Genomic DNA, 16,460 nt, shown 5'->3' on the forward strand with positions numbered 1-16,460 from the left:
CCAAGTTACCGAGTCCACACATGATTATTCAGATAGCCCCAGCCTACATGAATGCGTAAATTTTTCATAAACTGCAATCACCCGACAGTTCCTTACTCTGTGATACAAAAACCAAGTACAGCTGAGTCCAAGAGAAGTGGAAATTCTGGTGGACGAAACCATTTGAATTTTGAGTCAGATGATGTCTCGATTGGTGGGATAGATTACTTCAGCACCGCACAGGACCTCAGAGTGGTCTGTGCTAAACGACGCCTCCGACTCGTTCGAAGTATCGTTGACGTAATGTGCTACTTGCCATAAATAAGTAGCTAAATCAATGCGATAAATGTTCACCCGTAGGTACGCAACAGCAGAAGTTGGCTTCTACTGCGGATCGCAATTGTTAGGACGTCCATATACGGCTAGTTCCAAAGCCAAAGTCAATTGGATAATTGGTTGAAAACTATCACTGAAACATCCAACAATCATGCCGTGTTGCAATGGAGCGGGGGTATGTAAGGTACTGGTTCTTTTCTGCACTGTTCGGGTTTGGATCCCTTGCCTCCAGGAAAAGTGGATTACAGTGTGTTGTCCACAACACGATATGTGTGAAATCAGTAACTAAGACGTCTATAAAGAATGGGGTAAGTGAAATGATTTCAATGAAATATTGACGTGCAAGAGTCAATAGTTAGGCCAGTGTCAGCCATTACATTATCTGGGGGTCTGTTCAGGTTTCCAATTAGGTTTCATTGGCCATACCAATCGGTTTTATACACGGGAGTCAGGTATGTGAAGTTGGATGGACATAGTCTGGCCAGAAGTAAGCAATCAAGTTCGCGCAAACTTCGAGTGAATTGGCACGACTTGGTGCACCGCTTGCAAGGCTTCCGTGGGAATGACAGAACAGTTGATACAACGGTAACCACGAGCGAAAATTCTCTCATGGCATAAGGACCAAAACATGTGTGAAACGGAAATCCAGGAGGTCCGCGTCTTACTTTACGACGGGCACTGTACTGCTCCATCACTGCGAAATTTGCACCAGGTTTTACGTGTGGAAATTCATGGAAGTGGTCATTTAGATAACCCCGTAATCTAATATCTTCCAGATTTTTTGGATTAACGTGCGTATATTTCCGTCGTTATGAGGATTACCCTTCAGCGGTGTTCATTGTGGATCTACAACTTGCCTATCCCTTCGAATCATCTAAACTGTGCGAACCACAGTATTACCTCAGTGACCGATACTTGTCTTTTTGGGTTTTTCCAGACAAATTCAGGGGAACGCAGCTGTACGATGCAACAGGCATGATTTGTTTGCCCAGGCCGTTGAGCTTATGGTCTGCAAAGGCAGCATCGCAACTTATGAAGTAGCGTGAGGTCCTCTGTTTGGTTCACTGAAACAAATGTCCATGAAAGTTTTGTGGGCGAGGCGTGGGGCTGCGAGCTTTATCGAGTCTTCCTCGCAGTTCAAAGTCAGAACATGTCAACCAATTAAAAACTGCAGTCGAATACGACAGCAGTTGGTCTTGGGAGAAAGGGTTGTATACAAACTGAACCTGGGTGTTTCCCAACATGATATTCTGCCCTGGACTAAGCAGAGGAGAAGCGGAGTTTTCTTTCGACGCATGTTACGTTTTTTCCCGAATTCTGTCAAATCAATATTGGAAGGAGTGACAGCGTTGTTCCCTTACACGTGACAGTCGAGGGGTCTATATACGGAACAACTCTTCCTCCCATAGAGCGATAGCCTTTTCTATAGAGGAGAATGTCGGTAGCTCAGGGAGCGTAGATGGTCGTTGGCTTGTTCGCTGGGCTGGGCAATTTGGTTGCAAACGTTTCATCACCAATCGAGGTGACATCATCAGTGCGTAGTTGTGCGTAGCGGTGGGTCAGTGGTTGTGCGTTCAGTAGTGTTACGTGTGTGTTGATATACGTGATAGTAGCCGGGGATGACCTTTGACCGCGCTTGGTTATTCTGTCGGGCGGTTCCATTGGTTGTTCTTTTATCCCGTGTCCTTATTCGCCGATGCCCACGTGATTTTGGAATTTAGCATCCCTCGCCGTCGTAGTCTGGTCGGTATTGGATTGACCTTTGTCCTTCCGAGTTCCGTTGTGACCTTTATTGATTTTATTCAGGAATCAAATCAATAAAATAAAATCAATAAATTCCAAGGCCACGTAGGCATCGGCGAATGAGGACACGGGATAAAAGAACAACCAATGGAACCGCCCGACAGAATAACCAAGCGCGGTCAAAGGTCATCCCCGGCTACTATCACGTATATCAACACACACGTGTGGGAGTTAGGCACCGAAAGCGTGCTACAGCTGAATGACGATATCTGTGGTAGGAGGGGGCTGTCAGTTGTATTTTTCAACGATTCATGCTCGTCAAAGTTATCCCAATTTTGGAAAAGGTTTGAAACCGATTGAGAAGTCATCGTTTCGGAAGGGCCCGGTAAACAATCGGTAGTTTCTTTGTATTTGGGTGACGTTTCGCTTTTGACACAAAAGCTGCTTCACTTGGCCTGATGAAGCTTTGAAACGTTGCCCAAATAAAAAACTGCCGACTATTTACCAAACCCTTCTGAAACGTTGTCCTAACTTTGTACTGCGATTCGATGGTCATCAGAAAATTGAGAACTTAGCGAAACATGCTGGATTTCAGCAGCCTTTCACGGTTGTACATGAATGTTAGATGGCTATTGTCTCTTTCGTTTCACGCATGTTTCGCTGATCCTTTAAACCACATGCTGATGCCAGTGGCGTTCTTGTTGTCAGTTTCTGTCCAGATTGCCTGCCTGAATGTCTGGAGCTGTAGGCACCTCGGAATGATTGGGTTAAGCTAGCACTAAGTCCCTCCCCCATCCACCTTTATTNAAATACCCTGCGATCTCAGTCCCCACAGGAACCAAGGATGGTTCACTATTTTTGTGGAGAATTCGTCCTGCAAGTGAAGCCAGTCTATACTGAAAAGCGGAGAAGCGTTGTACAGCTGTTTCATCGTTGTTGAGAATCGTCAGCAGTGCTCATCTCATGAAACTCAAGGAACCTGGAACTCGTGACCTTGCGGATAGTGGTTGGGCACTCAACGAGTGGCTTGTCAGCAGTATGACTAGCTCGCACTCATGCGGGATGTAGTACCACTCATTCTTCAGTGACGGAATCCACCTCATGTGGCCACGTGTTGACTGGCTCCTCCAGCGATAGTTTCCCAGATGAAATGTCTCCGCAACCTATTTCCTCCATCTCAGTTACTTGTTGATAGTATCGGGAGATTCGGCCGGGGGTGTTTGTTGCACTGCAATCAGCAATACGACGGTCCCAAGAGACCTTTCCAGCCGACCGGAGTGAGTCGGTGTCCATTTTCGGAAACCATGCTCTCAGTGAGTGTGCAAACACAGAGGAATCAGCTTGACCTCCGGTTGTAAGTAGACACTGCATTCTACCTCGTCGATCGAAGGTGTGTGAAGACGGGGCCCGAAAACAGGAAGTAGGATTTCAGGCTGGAAGAAGGTCTATAGACCATATCTTTACAATGCGTCAAGTATTAGAGCAATGGGATGCATATAGGCGTCCTACAAACATGGTGTTCTTCGACTACTAGAATGCGTTCGATTCTGTCGACCGGTTCATTCTTTTCAACAGGCTTGTGCACGGGTTATGCTGTGTGTACTCACATACCTGTAAGCGCGATAGATTGTATGGCGACCTCTTGAAAAGTTGTCCTGCATGCACTGGTGTCCGTCATTGATAAGACAATGAGGTGGACAGTAGAAGGCCTCCAAACCCCTGGTATTCAGATAACAATGGCATTTCACTAGATCTCCGAGGACGCGTGCACCCGGTTACTGTGCGGGTTGTACGGCTGTTGGACCTGGCCACACCGGACGGGGGTTCTGAGATGTCTTCAGGTACTCGACGGCGGACGTCACAGAACCGTATCTGGAAGCGACAGATTCACAATGAGGCGATCAGGAGGCGGGTTTTGGTGGGACAGAGTGCACATCCCTCGAAGAATACATCTAGGACCGTAAATTACGTTTGCTCGACCGTGTGCCGAGTTACGGCCTACCGGGACGAGCGTTGTTTTTCATTGCTGATTCAGGGTGGCGGACACCTACAGGTGAATAGAATTTGGTATGACAGAGGGAAATGAAAGATCGTGGGCTGTCGAAGAGGTTTCAGCAACTTTGTGAGTAGTTTTCTTTATGAAAATATACTGCGATATCTCGAATACCGTGCCAACTGAAACATGAGGCGGCCTGTGTGCAGCACATTCAGTTGTAGAATATCATAAACGAGAGATTCACTTGAATCTCTCGTGCTAACCAAATTGATTTGCAAATGAGTGTGTTTCTCGAAAACAGTGCAGTTTGGGTTCAAGTAGAACATAGGGGACTGCGCTTACCTGATGAGCCCCAAGAAGGGGGAAACCGGTAGTGGGCTGTCGAAGAGTTTTCAGCAACCTTGTGAGTAGTTTTCTTTATGGAAATGAAAGATGTTGCGAAAGGTTTGGTGTGCTATCCCGAGATAGGATTCACGTGACCGTAATTGCGCTTGGTTGGAGACACTGAACGATATGGTGGCTAACCAATGTCAGTGACTTTCATGCTCCTAGTTCTTCTCCAGCTTGTCTAACCGAGTGTTTGCGATGTAGGTGTTTGAGATGTGGGCACCTCGGATGTTTGTCATAGGCTGGACCTAGATCCCCCTTCCCTTTTTCTTCTTTTTATTATAAGGCTTTATTAAGATAACTTGACTTGCTTGAACGACAGTGAAGCACTTTTGTCCTCTCTGGTGATGATGATGATTTTATACGCTGTCAGGGCTTCTGCTTTACAGGCGCAGTGTATTCTTATCACAGAAGCATTTCAGAATGCTTCTAATCAGGTCTCTGTCATCCCTGTTTCTTTTTTCATGTGTTTCAGCGAACCACTTTTGGAGTCAAACTGAAAAAGAAGTCTTCCTGATTTGGAACTCATGGCCACCATGCTCCATGTACAGTCAAAATGAAATAAAACGTAACGTGCTAGTTGCGCGCGCGTGTCTGTGTGTGTCACCGCACACACCATTGTCGTTGTTTTTTATGGAAGGGAATGACGCCTGTTTTTGAAATTTGGCACAGTATGGACGTTCGGTCACTGATTTGCTACCGGTTTCCGTCTCCGCGATTGATCTGTGTTTACCAAGTGCTTTGTTCAAAACCAAGTAGTGACCCGAGGAGGTTTGTGGTAGATAGTTAGACGATTGAAAGATGTAGGATCTCCAGTGGCTTTAGAGTCTGTGTTCAGACTTTTTTGCTGACAGTGTACCAGGACCAGTTGGTACTCTAATGAGCCCTTTGGAAAGCTAATTTTTTTCATTTCTCGTGACCTATTTGGTCTGACTTACATAGGTGGGTGATGTGCGAACTCAAAAGATGGACCAGCGTTTACTCCTTGTTAGTAAAAACGATCGTCACACAACTCGAATTCAGCCAAACTGCCTAAGCTGCATTAGGGACCACAAGAGGTCACCAACTAGTGCTCAGTGAGTTGCTACCTAGACAAAACAAGTATACAGCGGCAGCTGACCGAACGGTTGCTAGTTCTACCGGTTGATTGACCCAAAGACTGCATACAGGAGAGTAGTGTGTGTGTGTGTGTGTGTGTTGGGGGAGGACAACGCTTCAGCGAACACTGAATAAACCCAGCTACTTCCGAATTCTCCGTCGCCAAATTATCTAAATACTGGACTACTGAAGTACTTCTACTACCGATATAACGGTGATACTACTGATGGGGAGGCATGCGAGTAGCTGCTGCGCACAGAAAAGTAGGCAAAATACATCAATAGTCCACGTTTGTGGCGCGAACAAGTTCGAATTTTGTCACTGGTCGGCACAGTGCAGGGTCCGAACACCAAACAACGGTGGGTCTCTCGCAAAACCAAATTTGTTTGTAATTGAGTGTATTTCGCCAATTCGATAAGACGAGTTCAAGAGACGATGGATGTTCAGTTTTTGTAAATAAGATGCAAATGAGTTTTGCTTCCCTGTCCAATATTCTATAACTGGTCAGTTGGCATTTTCTAATAAATAACTCCGCAGCAAAGACCTTCCCTTCACCAATAGCGATCTATGTCAAATAGCGTTCTTTCGAAAGACCTAGTTTTAACTACGGCAATTAGAACAACCTCGGATGACATGACCATACATTTTTGAGACAAGTCTGTTGAGATTCCCGATAGGGCACTTTAAGTCGCGCATAGATTTAACGATCCCTAATATCAGAAGGAAGAATTGGGTTCGAAAGTCTAGGCTGCTGTGTACAGAAAAGTAGGCAAAATACACCAATAGTTCACGTTTGTGGCGCGAACAAGTGCGAATTTTGTCACTGGTCGGCACAGTGCAGGGTCCGAACACCAAACAACGGTGGGTCTCTCGCAAAACCAAATTTGTTTGTAATTGAGTGTATTTCGCCAATTTCGTGGTTTCAAGTGGAACATCAGGTCAACGGAAACTCAGGGGCTGGGCTTATCTGATGAATCCGAAGAAGGGCGAAACCGGCCGTGGTCTGTCGAAGAGTTTTCAGCAACTTTGTGAGTAGTTTCTTTTATGAAAATGTACTGCGATATCTCGAATATCGTGCCAACCGAATCATGAGGCGGACTGTGTGCAGCACATTCAGATGTAGAATATAATAAACGAGAGATCCAGTTGAGTCTCTCGTGCAAACCAAATTAATTCGCGAATGTGTATTTCTCGAAAATGGTAGTGTATTTCTTGTCAGAAGTATGCCATTCATCCGAAAACGGGTAATCTATCGTGATGGAAAAGTGTGCCATTATGTTGTTTCGAGGACGATGACCTTCAGCAGAGCTGGCTTCCGGCAATCTCTCGTGCTCTTCTTAGATTGATCAAGTATAGTTAATTTGCTCCCTTTCTCAAGGTTATCTGCAAGGATCCGCAGAATAGCTCTGTATGATCATGTATGGTGTATGTAGAAACAACGAGATGTTCCTATTTTTGAGACAATAAGCAAATGGGTCATAAAGTGCACATGGACGCAAACAACTGAGGCAAATCATTTTTATGAAGTATATGCCCCCCCCTGCCATACAGATGGTTCTCAAGTACTCTTTGAGTTCCCCGGATGGCCGTTCAATCGTTTCTGCTTGACCGACACACAGTCAGGACATGGATCCAATCTTAATTGTGACACCGAAGGTCACTAGCAAAGCGAGAATCCACTATCAGTTTGGCCCGGAAAACACAGTATGACACCGAACGCACTTCTCAAAAATATACACTCCCAATTAGCGCTCACTGAAGCACCGTACACGTGGACAACACAACTCTGACTCGCGGCACGCGATAGAATCAGGCGATCACTCTGGATTTCGATTTCTACTTGACTGCTAGCCGAATAAAAATACCAACTTCGTATGGGGGCCATTCATAGTCGAATGCAAGCATTATCACAATGTCTTCCACAAGACCTGCCTTTCAGTTGCAACCTGGTATAACTAGGAACTCGTAAGTGAACCTCAACATTCTGGAGGTAACGATATTCCTGTGTGGCTAGTCCTTTGATGGCATAATCGTACTCATTGCCACAGACAGCTAATCAGTATTGACACTGCTACTTTTCTATCGTACCACCGCAACGCTTATTTAATTATACCTTAAAGGAGAGAAAAGTGTGGATGATGGAGGGGGCTTGGTTCTGGCACGTCGCAAGCATTCCGAGATGCGTACACCTCCAGATGCCCAATTCAATAATCTGGGAACTGATGGCACGAGCGCCACTGGCATCGATTAGCCATCATTTCTTACAATGTTTCGGGGAGGTTCATCGTATAATACATCAAATAGTACTCAACCAGACAGTTTCATCGAAATAATATCAGAAGTTGTAGCATCTCGAGTACACTCTATGCTTACAATGCTGTTCAACAGAAGGAATTGCACAACGACCGTCTCATGTTTCAGTTGGAAAGATACTCTTCATATCTAATCGCCATTTCGATTGAAACTCTAAACAGATAATTTAGCCCTTCTCAGGGGTTCGAGTAGGACTAATCCCCGAATCTTTATGCAATTTACGTAGTACTTGAACGCCATATTGTACGCGTGTTACGATGGACACTCATTTACACGTGATGGCGGGTGTCTCATCTGAATATCACCTGAATCTCTTGTTTGTATGAAATACGCTATGCTATTTGGGATTTGGTTGTTAGCCTTGTGGGTAGCACTTGGAATTCTTCGTATTTTTGGGGTGGATGAAGTATCGAAAAATAAGTAAGACTACTTGCGTCAGGAGGTATCTACAGGAATGAATCAATTAAATCGGTAGACTTTTCTGTCAGCCACCCTGTGACTGGCACAGTCGATTGACCTTGATCAAACTGTTCCGGTATTAAATGTTTGAGATCGTGGAAGACTCACTACCAGCATCTAATGCCTGTGGGGTCGAAGTGCTTCCTGGGCCTCCGCTCACAGACATCGAGTACGCAGACGACATAGCTCTTCTTGGATCTGACCCCGTGGTAATGCAAACAATACTAAATAATATAAATAGTTCTGCCTCACGGTTCGGCATGCGCTTCATACCGATAAAGTGTAAAGTGCTACTGCAAGACTGGGTGGGCTCCAACCCTAGCCTCATGCTTGTGGACGAACCGACTGAGCTAGAAGACAAATTTACTGACCTGGGCAGCTGTATCAGTCCCGGCGGTCTCGCGAAAGATGATATTTTCATCCGGATTGGGAAGGCCAGTACAGCTTTTGTGAACCTACGTCACCTGTGGCGCAGGCGTGACATCAGCTTCTCTGTCAAGCGTCGAGTTTACAATGCTGCGGTGCGCTCCATATTATTATATGGGTCAGAAACCTGGCCGCTGCGCGCCGAGGACGTCGAAAGACTCAGTGTTTGACCACCGACGTCTTCGGATTATTGTCCGAATTTGGTGGGAACACTGGATCAGCACTTCTGAAGTACGTCGAATGGTATTCGGGATCCATCTTGGCTACACGAAACAATATTTTCATTCGTACATGATTCCATCCAAGCTGATTCCCACATTTTGACTTCTCGAAATACCGGGTGGTCTCAAATGGGTTTACTTCACCCAGTTCATAGCTGAACGTCCATAGAGCAGGCGACGATCGATCGAGAATAAAGTGAGAAGAAGCACAAGTATGGTGGTGTTAAATGTCCCCCCACCATAATCTCAGCCCTACGTGTTGCCGTCTTTTTGGTTCACCAATCGGTGATCATCTCATATCGAGGGATCTGCTTAGCTCAGTCCACCAAGGCTGTTATTGGACTGGGACTTCCTAAGGTCACAGTCAGCGTGTTAGTGTCTTTGCTTTCCATTCTTGACTCTGTGTACTTTATGTGCACTTTGTGGGTGGTACGTAGCGTTGAGTGTTCATTGTTGCCATTACCTTTCACACCTGACCCAGTATGACAGACAATGGTGTGTCGGATGTGCGAGTGTTGACTGTGCTAGCTCTTACCGTTACTATTTTTTGTACAGTTCCTCACCAAAATTGACTGATTTTGTTTCCTACGTGTTTCTGCAACCCTTCGAGGTCGCCGTGAATTCCCATGCCAGTCGAGAAACAGCCAATCTCAATTCGCCCACGCCTGTCTCCGAAAATGACTAGAACATCAACTGAAGATCACGTGGCACTTGGGGTTGCTTATTGATCGGTTCGAGTCACATGACGTCGCATTTCAAATGGGTGTCGTGATAGAATGTTTCAGCCTAACTCATGCCAACACGTCATTGTCCATGTTGAATGCGAGTCAAATGCACGGGTGATACAAATACGCCTGTGAACTGCCCCCGACCGCCACGAACACGGAAGAAGCTCCCGAGATTTACCATCCGTTGTACTGATCCTGATAAAGACAAACCATCAGGCAAACGTTTAATTCGAAATTTTAAGTGGAATGCACCGATTACCACATTCAGAAATACAACAAAATGTTTAAAACATGAACAGATGTCACATTCGATATTGACATCCCCAGTGCAATCAGGTTCAAATACTTCCGCATGCGGGGTGCATATCAGTCGTTGTGTCGTTAGGCAAGACACAGTTAATCGATCATATCGGAAGTCACTATCTCCACAACTGCTCAGGCCCGCTCAATTCCGAAAGCCTAGTTTGCCCAGAGTTGTTGTTGTAACCCAGGAAAGACCGAAGTCGAATCCTACTGATTCACCAACCTTCGACGAAGGTGATAACGCGCCCAGCGTGAGGCGTTTGTTTGTTGACTACAGGACCCCAGTTAAACTTATGCACGAAGCTACGACCATACAGTTGGAATATTTCACTCAAGAATGGGAGTCCTTGGATAAGCAACCTCTTCGGTGTGTTAGCAGCGTGAATACACATAAATGTTCCAGCCAGGGTGGATCCGTCAATGCGGGAGAACCTCTAAAAAAGTCCACTTCAGCTATGGCCAAACCCAACAGACTACACTATCAAGCAAGTGGAAAAGTACCAAAATTTAGTAAGATATTCCGTCTCATTCGTGGCACACCTACAAAACTGTCGCTAGAACACCTTCGCAACTGTTCATTTGAGCATCGAGTGTGTGTTGCTCTGCGGACCACAGTGAAAGAACTTCTACATACACCGGATCACATTCACCGCCTTGCTCGCACACAGAGCCATTCCAGTGAAAGTCGTAGCTTAAATGGACTGTCTCCTGCATACTCCATTTCTCGTCTGTTCAGGTACATGCTTGAGCGAAATACAGTTTCCTTCAGATATCAGAGGGCGCTGCCCACGAGTACTGTGTGCTACATCCCAACGCAGATACCACTAAATATCATTGAGAACAATTCAGACACTTTATTTCCAGCCATTGATCAGATCATCACAGGTCCCATGGATATTAACAACTTGGACGAAATTCGTCACCCGTTGGTGGTCTCCTACCATTCAAACATGATGATGATGTGCGCCACTATTATAAGCCGTGTGGAAACGGTGATACCATCGATGACTGCGCCGAACGCTCTAGTTAAATTCACTGGAATCTACCAGGTCCTTCAAAATCACTGCTCAAGAGAGCATCTAAACCATGTGGAAACAATAACACCACCAATGACTGCACCGACATCTTTACACAGGTTCACTGGAATCCACCAAGTATTCCAAAGTCAGAGCTCAGTAGAATATAAAAAGCCTGTCTTTATAGTGGCTCCAATTGTCACTGCTAATTCCCCGCAACATATACAGCCCGTCCAAAACGTCTCGTTTACTTGGGACGAGATTCGAACTGTCCGTACTTGGCCAAAGTCATCGCAGGTGCTTCCCAAGAATTTGGGTGCACAAAGACGAGTCACCTTCACTGTTGCCCGATACCAAACTAATCTCACTAGCAGTTTGGGGAACGTGTGCTTTGACCGGTGGCTTGAGCCACAAATGCATTCAACCTACAAACTACTTATTCCCCACCCACTTTTCGAGATGATTGTTTCGACAAGATCAGTTCAATCAGGTTTCAGTGCGGAAATTATTTTGGGTCATGCGCCAGTCTATAAATGGGCCGTTGATGAGAATTTATTTGTACGTTCGATCAACTGCCTTACTCAACAGATCCCCGCCTGTCGGTCATCGGAGCATGGTTTTGAACGATTGACCACAGTGCTAGAACAAATCGGTCTACTGGATTCACTGCATGTTTGGTACCAATATGTGCTTCCAAAAACTTGGTCAGTAGCACAGGCCCGTCTGAAAACGGTCAACAACAATGTTGTGGAACGCGGTTGTCCACAGCTGAAGCTGTTGTGCACTGAGGACAGTTTTGTCGAGAAAGACCAAGGGTCTGATCATCGATTGCTAAGTGTGGCAAACTGTTTGAATCAATTCTTGTGCTGCACCAGCTCAGTGCATACCGAATGGGATACTGCATTAGACGTGAGACGGCTGACACAAAGATCATGGATTATTCATTGCTCCTGTCTACAATCCTCCGAAAACGAATCGATCAGTAACGGGAGCTTGACAAGCGATGTACTACTGACCGGTCCGCTTGCCGTAGCTCAGTCTGACAAAGCTTTTTGGATTGGGTGGTTGAAGCAGTGTGCTATGGCAACTGTTTCTGGGATTATCGTCAAAGCTGGCACAATAGGCTTGACTTTGTACGATGTTGAGCCTCTTTCAGGAGTGTGCTTGGCACTTGCTTTGTGTGGTCTAATTTGCTTTGGAAAGTTGCGCCATTAGATCGATCGATCTGAAGTGACATTTAGGTACACAAGATTTTGGTGCTTACCTACTTACTCGGTTCTTGTATGCACCCGTTGCTTTCAGGTTCAAGGCTGAATGAAGCACCTGATCACGTATAACGGTCATTTTACAGTATGAGCCCAGGGCATGTGGGGAAAATTTTACAAAGCAGGATTATAAATTGGATAGGCGTAGTGCACTACTAACAAGGTTGCTGAAAATCATTCGATAGGCCATAACCGGCCTCCCACCCCTGTTGGGACTCATCAGGTAGGCGCAACCGATAGGCCATGACCGGCCTCCCGCCCCTCTTGGGACTTATCAGGTAGGCGCAGTCCCCGAGTTTCCGTCAACCTTATGTTCTGCTTGATTCCAAATTGCACGAAATTCGATCTACACACTCATCTGCATACCAATTTAACGAGAGAGGAAGGCAGCTAAATCTCTCCTTTGTGGTGTTCTCACTTGCTGGAAACTTTTGAAGGTGTGAAAATCCACAATGGTTCATAGCGCCCTGGAAATTATGCCGAAGAAATCGGGCGAAGACGATGGGAATATCGATTTCGGTGGGATTGACAGTGGGACATATGAAAAGGTAGAGATGCTTTCGGCTGTTATATTTCAGGGTAATATCACTTAGAGCGGCTGATAGTTACTGGCACTTTAGAGAAAATCCGAAAATCGCGAGTAGTAGACTGACTGAATGGCCTTATGGACACATTCCGATATGATACTCAAATCCTCGTCTTTCACAAGATGCGCATCCGATTTTCGGTGTTCAAACCGTTGCGGTCAACGTTACTGGATGTGTACAGGCAGGTTATTGATTGTCTGCTTCCTTGGAAGCCAGACCACTCATGCTAATTTGAGTACGATCCGACAGCGCCAATGTCTCGTGTATCCCGCCTTTGTGCCTAGGTTCTACACCCATAAAGTAATATAGGGATTAATGAGGCGTAACTGTCTAGGACTTCGGTTTTGAGACTACTTTATGACCTATGTTGAGGCAGGCTTCCGTCATCATCCTCATTGTCATCATCATCATCATTATAATCATCATTGTCATGTGTAATGACGGCGTACTTGTCGTACGGTGATTGTAGCTACCACAGTTTCGTTCATCGATGATTCGGGAGTTGGGTTAGGTAGGTAGCTGCACATTGGAGGCGGGAGCTGATAAATTAGTCCCTAAATACAGCACTGTAGGTGGACTGTTAAGTGGGGGGATTGAGAAGGGAATAGCTTGGATGCATAAGCGCCATTGGGGGCGCGACTGGGCCATATCATCATCATCATCACCGTCAGCTGTAAGAACCGCGTACTGGTCGTACACTGGTTGTAGCTGCCACAGTTTCTTTCACCGATGATTGGGGGGGGGGTAGGTAGCTGCGCATTGCACGCGCGAGCTGGTAAGTTGGTGCATAAGTCCAGCACTGTTCTTCATCCAGGAAGACGCCTTCCGTCGTGAAGTGTTATTTTGAAACTGTGGGTGCTTATCCTAACCTTATCTTTTGACTTGTTCTTCAATGAGACTTGAGAACCAAGCCATTTTGACACAAGTGTTACTTCACTATCAAAATTCCTTTCCAAAGTTTTCTATCACCAATTTGGCTTTGATTTTGTCAGTTATGTGGAAAAACGTTTTGTTTCACTGGGGTTGGTTCTGTAAACTCGGTTTGCAACATACTACTAATTTTGGGTTAATAGTGGTCCAAGTCACCGAGCACAACCACCATTTCAAAATACTCCAGGTCAGATATCCACATGTTCGTGGCGAACCCCACGCCTCTGGTGAACAAACGATGGCATGGCTAAATCGGTCTGAAGATAGGAGCAGTCTCTGCTACACCGCGGTGTAATGATCAACGTCACTAGGTCCTCGGCCACATGCTCACACTGCAGCCTTCGCAATACTGTCGATTCGATATCAAAAGCATGGGTGTGTCGCAACTAAGCAGTTTGAGTTATCGCAGGGGAGTCCACTGACGTCCACTAGATTTATGAGCGTGTATGCCCACAAAAATGCAGTAATAAGTTACTAGAATTTGGTGTGTTCTAATCGGTGTAGCCCCATTCCGAGCCCGCAGACATGTGCATACCCTACCGAGGGAGGCTTTAGTCAGAAAATATTTTGCATTCAGATTTATCACCATGTCTATGAGACTGATGTTCCGGTTGCGAGCGGATTTGGACCTATCGCTTTTCTAGAATATAAATGAAATATCTCTGTCAAACGAGAACACTTCCGTTTCGAATGTAGAACGAAAGAAAATATTTTCATATTTATCACCATGTCTATGAGACTGATGTTCCGGTTGCGAGCGGATTTGGACCTATCGCTTTTCTAGAATATAAATGAAATATCTCTGTCAAACGAGAACACTTCCGTTTCGAATGTAGAACGAAAGCGCATGGACATCCTGGCTGTATCTCAGCTCTCGTGTTGCTTTCAGTTGGCATAGCAGTTAAACACTGAGTGTACTAGCTGAAAAAGTTCCGTAGCAGGTCTGCGCAAGGTTTCGCGTGCGATCCAGATCAAAGACCTGGTAGTTACGTGGGTCCTCCTTGTGCACAGTATGCAATATTTCTGTCGATGGTTCGGACATAACACAGCCAGAAATATGCAGCTTTGGGATTACTGCTCTTCTAATACTCTTTTTCTAACATAGAGCAGTATTCTGGGTGTTGGTAGAGACCTCTAAGTAGAATTTCCAGCGAAGAATTTAGACAATTATCTCATCCACTGTTAATAATCTGGATGATATGGCATTTGAACTCCTATCCAACAATTTACTGATTCGAATCTTTTTCGACAGACAGGAGATGCAAACTACTCAGTATAGGTAACGGGCATGAAGCATCACCTTTTATGAGTAGGTCAACTTGACCTTCAAAAGAGAGTTTGGATGGGGATCCAAGAATATCTTGTAATCTTATCTGTGTCAGTAAATTGAGAATCAGACCTCTTCTTCAAAACTTCACAGGTCTGCTCGAGTAGCCACACGCCTCCAGCAGGCTGGCTCAAGTAATCCAGAGGATAGCCTACTTTCAGGTTTATACACAGTTCTAGAACCTTTGTATCTAGCCGGAAAAAAGAAGTATATTTGGCCGTTTCACATTACTCGCCCCATTGACGTGGCTCAGATCTAAGCCTCTCCTCAATCCCACGACATTTTTCTGGGATGGCATTTCTCTGCGAAGAAATTAGATGGATAACAAGAGGGCTATCGATTTAGTTTTTTAAGTGGAAAATCTACCTACTTAGACCTGATGGTGAAGAGGTGAATTTTAAGGGCGCACCTATTCAAAGAACCGCTGAACGGAGTATTCAGGGATCAACATGTAAAAACTAGACTTTTTCATCAAAATTAAATGGTCCAAGCCTAGAATCATGCATATTTTTAACTCCTTTTTGGAAGAGGTTATTTCACATAAAACTTTTCAGTCTTACCAAGAAGAGCTCACATCAATTCCCTGGACTAACAATGACAAACGGCAAAGTGTTCGTCCTGAAAATGGTTTCTTCCGTCAAGTAACAAAGTATTTTGTGTTTGAAACGAAACCTTCGTCAGCTCGGGGGTAGACTGAATATCAAGCCGCGTTATTCAATGTAGATTATGATGGATTAATGCGGGTGGGTGTTCCAGAGAGCAGTTAACATCAAGTTGGACTAGTTTTCAGGTTTTATCCTTCCGGTTCTGTTGGCCATTCTTCTTGCTTGTTGGCTACAAATTTCGTTGAAGTACCTATGTTAGTAAGCGCTACGATAATCCATTTAGGTTTATTGCGGGTTCCATAACCATGGCGGAGAGGGCCGCACGTGTCAACTCTAATCGCAAAAGCCGATCAATCCACGCTTCGCATTCCCACGCCGTCTGTTCTTAGGACCGTAAGACGACTGGAGATCTCCATCGTTTTCACTGTGTTGTGATCTTTCTCCCCGTTTTCACACTTTGACATTTTCCAAATTTCTCACGTCCCCAGTTTCCCACGCACGCCCGGACGTTGTTGCACTTAACAGTCTTCTGGTATTCGCGCGCGTTTCTTGGCATTTAGTTTATTCGTCGCTTCTGCTAATCAATCCTGGTTGTTCATCCTGTGTAAAACTTCTTGCAGCGGTTACACCCATTTGTCGTTCACCTTCTTTGGTTCAGAACAGCGCGAGCCGAACCATTGATTGCACCAATGGGCTATTCCAACGTAAACGGTGTTCATCATCCTTCCAACGATTCCAAAT

At 45.3% G+C, this 16,460-nt stretch overlaps 2 protein-coding genes across 2 annotated transcripts in view; one reads left to right on the top strand and one right to left on the bottom strand.

Moving 5' to 3' along the window:
• T265_06892 (hypothetical protein) overlaps positions 1-12,220 on the top strand; it is a gene marked incomplete at both ends in the record, with an annotated part of 21,210 nt that extends 8,990 nt beyond the window's left edge. The window contains 3 exons of the mRNA XM_009172280.1: positions 8,404-8,832; positions 8,901-8,968; positions 10,126-12,220. Of these exons, the coding sequence (XP_009170544.1) occupies positions 8,404-8,832; positions 8,901-8,968; positions 10,126-12,220 (2,592 nt within the window). The remainder of the gene's footprint in view (positions 1-8,403; positions 8,833-8,900; positions 8,969-10,125) is intronic.
• Positions 3,834-16,460, bottom strand: part of T265_06893 (hypothetical protein) — a gene marked incomplete at both ends in the record, with an annotated part of 39,908 nt that continues 27,281 nt past the window's right edge. The window contains one exon of the mRNA XM_009172281.1: positions 3,834-3,930. Coding sequence (XP_009170545.1) covers positions 3,834-3,930 — 97 coding nt within the window. The remainder of the gene's footprint in view (positions 3,931-16,460) is intronic.

The sequence above is a fragment of the Opisthorchis viverrini genome (genome assembly GCF_000715545.1).
Source record: "Opisthorchis viverrini unplaced genomic scaffold opera_v5_150, whole genome shotgun sequence".
NCBI classification, from domain to species: Eukaryota; Metazoa; Platyhelminthes; class Trematoda; order Opisthorchiida; family Opisthorchiidae; genus Opisthorchis; species Opisthorchis viverrini.